The sequence below is a fragment of the Octodon degus genome, unplaced genomic scaffold, assembly GCF_000260255.1.
Source record: "Octodon degus isolate 3935 unplaced genomic scaffold, OctDeg1.0 scaffold00630, whole genome shotgun sequence".
NCBI lineage: Eukaryota > Metazoa > Chordata > Mammalia > Rodentia > Octodontidae > Octodon > Octodon degus.
Window position 1 is genome coordinate 17,739 of NW_004525206.1, and position 2,012 is coordinate 19,750.

Sequence of the window (2,012 nt, forward strand, 5' to 3'; positions counted from 1 at the left end):
CCTCCTCAAAAATCACCACTCTTTCAGAGACACAATAGTGCCTGCAATTTCATATGCCACAGCTGGTACTAAGTACAATATTCTTTGGATGTCTAAGGACAATGTCATGGAAATAAAATTCTATGCAAGGTGAAACCATTGCCTGCATCACCAGGCTTCATGCTTAAAATCAAACGTCCAACGTGGTTGCGAATCTTCTGTGACAGGCTGTTCTCACTCCCACCACTAAAGCATCTCCTGTGAGTCCCATTTATTCCTTGTTCTTGTAGTTTTCTTGGTTTTGTTTTGGGTGACTTTTATACTATAATAGCACCAGCAGTGGTAGGCAGGCAGCAAACCTGCTAGATGAGTTCCTGGACTCTAATGAAACCCAAGGCAGACGTCCAACAGCCAGCCCCCTTGACACAGCCCAGAGTTTGTGCTCAGCTCCCCTGCAGTTCCTGCCACTGTGTCACCCAGAACACAGAAGTACACAGCTGAGTCTGGCTCTTCCATGGAGGCTTTTTGCAGGTTGAAGGAGCTGGTGTCCTTATCATAAGTGGCTTCAAAGCCCTTGTTGCTTCCCTTTTCCTTGTCCTTTGTGGCTTTCAGGAGAAGCTGTGGACCTTCTCTGGCATACTGGACATACCAGAATAAGGTAGGGTACCATGTGGTTTTATAGGAGCAGTTCACAGTCAGGGAAGTTCTTTCATAGAGCGTCACCTGGCCTTCCGTCTGGGTCACCAAGTCTCCATTGCTTCCTCCTGAAAAGAAAACAGAAACCTATCATGGAAGCTTTGTCATAACTTTTGTCATAATCTGGGTGTTTTCCACAGAAAATTGGTTAAAACTTGTCTCAACATCATGGTTCAAAAGATTCTAAGCTTTATTTGTCACTTGACCTACCACATATTATGTCTAGCACCATCATAGTTCCTGGGTAATAGTTCATCTTCAGGCTCTGGAGTCCTTGCATCAGGACCTCTTCCTGTAAGCAAGGCTAGGTTTACAATGAAGGGTGGGTGTGAATTTACAAGGAGAAGGGGACCTTGCATGCCTTAGACAGATCCGCCCCCTTGTGGGCAGAGCAGTGAGCTCAGGGGATCACTGGTTTATTCTCTCAAAAGTCAGTGCTGTATCTACACCAGTTAGCCTTGCAAAAGTGGTTAGCAATTTTTAAAATGTCAGTACTTTTCATGCACATTGTCATTTCCGGAAATTGTATGCCATGAGACTTGTAAAAATTTACATTTTCTTAGTTAAACATTTTGGCTGCTAGGTGATCCATTGAAAGAATCATAGAAAAAAATGAAAGAATTGAAGAAGATGTGATTGAAGAACTTGGTGGATGTTTAAATTTTTAAGGATTCTTAATTAAAAGATACATTGACATTAACCCTGAAAATGTTGCCTTATACTTCAAAGTCTCTCTCTCTCTCTCTCTTTCTCTCTCTCTCTCTCTCTCTCTCTCTCTCTCTCTCTCTCTCTCTCTGAGACAGGGTTTCACTGTACAGTTCACACTGGCCATGAGCTCACTTTGTAGCCCAAGGTGGCCATGAATTCCCATTGCTCCTCCTGCCTCGGCCTCCTGAGTGCTGGGATTACAGGCATTCTCCACCATGCCTGGCAACACCATTACTGAATGTCGTATTTGTGCTGCTGAACCTCATTCTCTGTCTTGAGCCAATTCAAACTTTTTACCTTTCATGGTCATTTTGGCTTTAGGAAAGATCCAAGTGTCACGTGGTGCCAGTTTCACTGAATAACATGGGGGAGGACACCTCGGTAGGTTGTCCAGCCTCCCCACCCACAGGATAACCTTGTGCAGCATTATTCTAATGCATCTGTGTTTCTAAAGTCTGCAGAGACACTCAGAAATGACTTTGAGAACTGTTGAAGTGGTGGAAAAATGGGATATTTGTGTTCAAGTGAGAGGGAGTATATTCAGGGAAATTAATTGTAATGTGTCATTTACTGTAATATTTTTATTTAAATAGTGACATACCTTGACCATACCACATGTAAACAAGTTT

At 43.0% G+C, this 2,012-nt stretch overlaps 1 gene segment (V, D, J or C); it reads right to left on the minus strand.

Annotated features, from left to right (window-relative positions):
- Nucleotides 1-318: 318 nt before the first annotated feature.
- Nucleotides 319-1,114, minus strand: LOC101568571. The segment is given in 2 exon segments: nucleotides 319-743; nucleotides 886-1,114. Coding segments are annotated over 2 exon segments (453 nt in total).
- Between the last annotated feature and the right edge of the window lie 898 nt (nucleotides 1,115-2,012).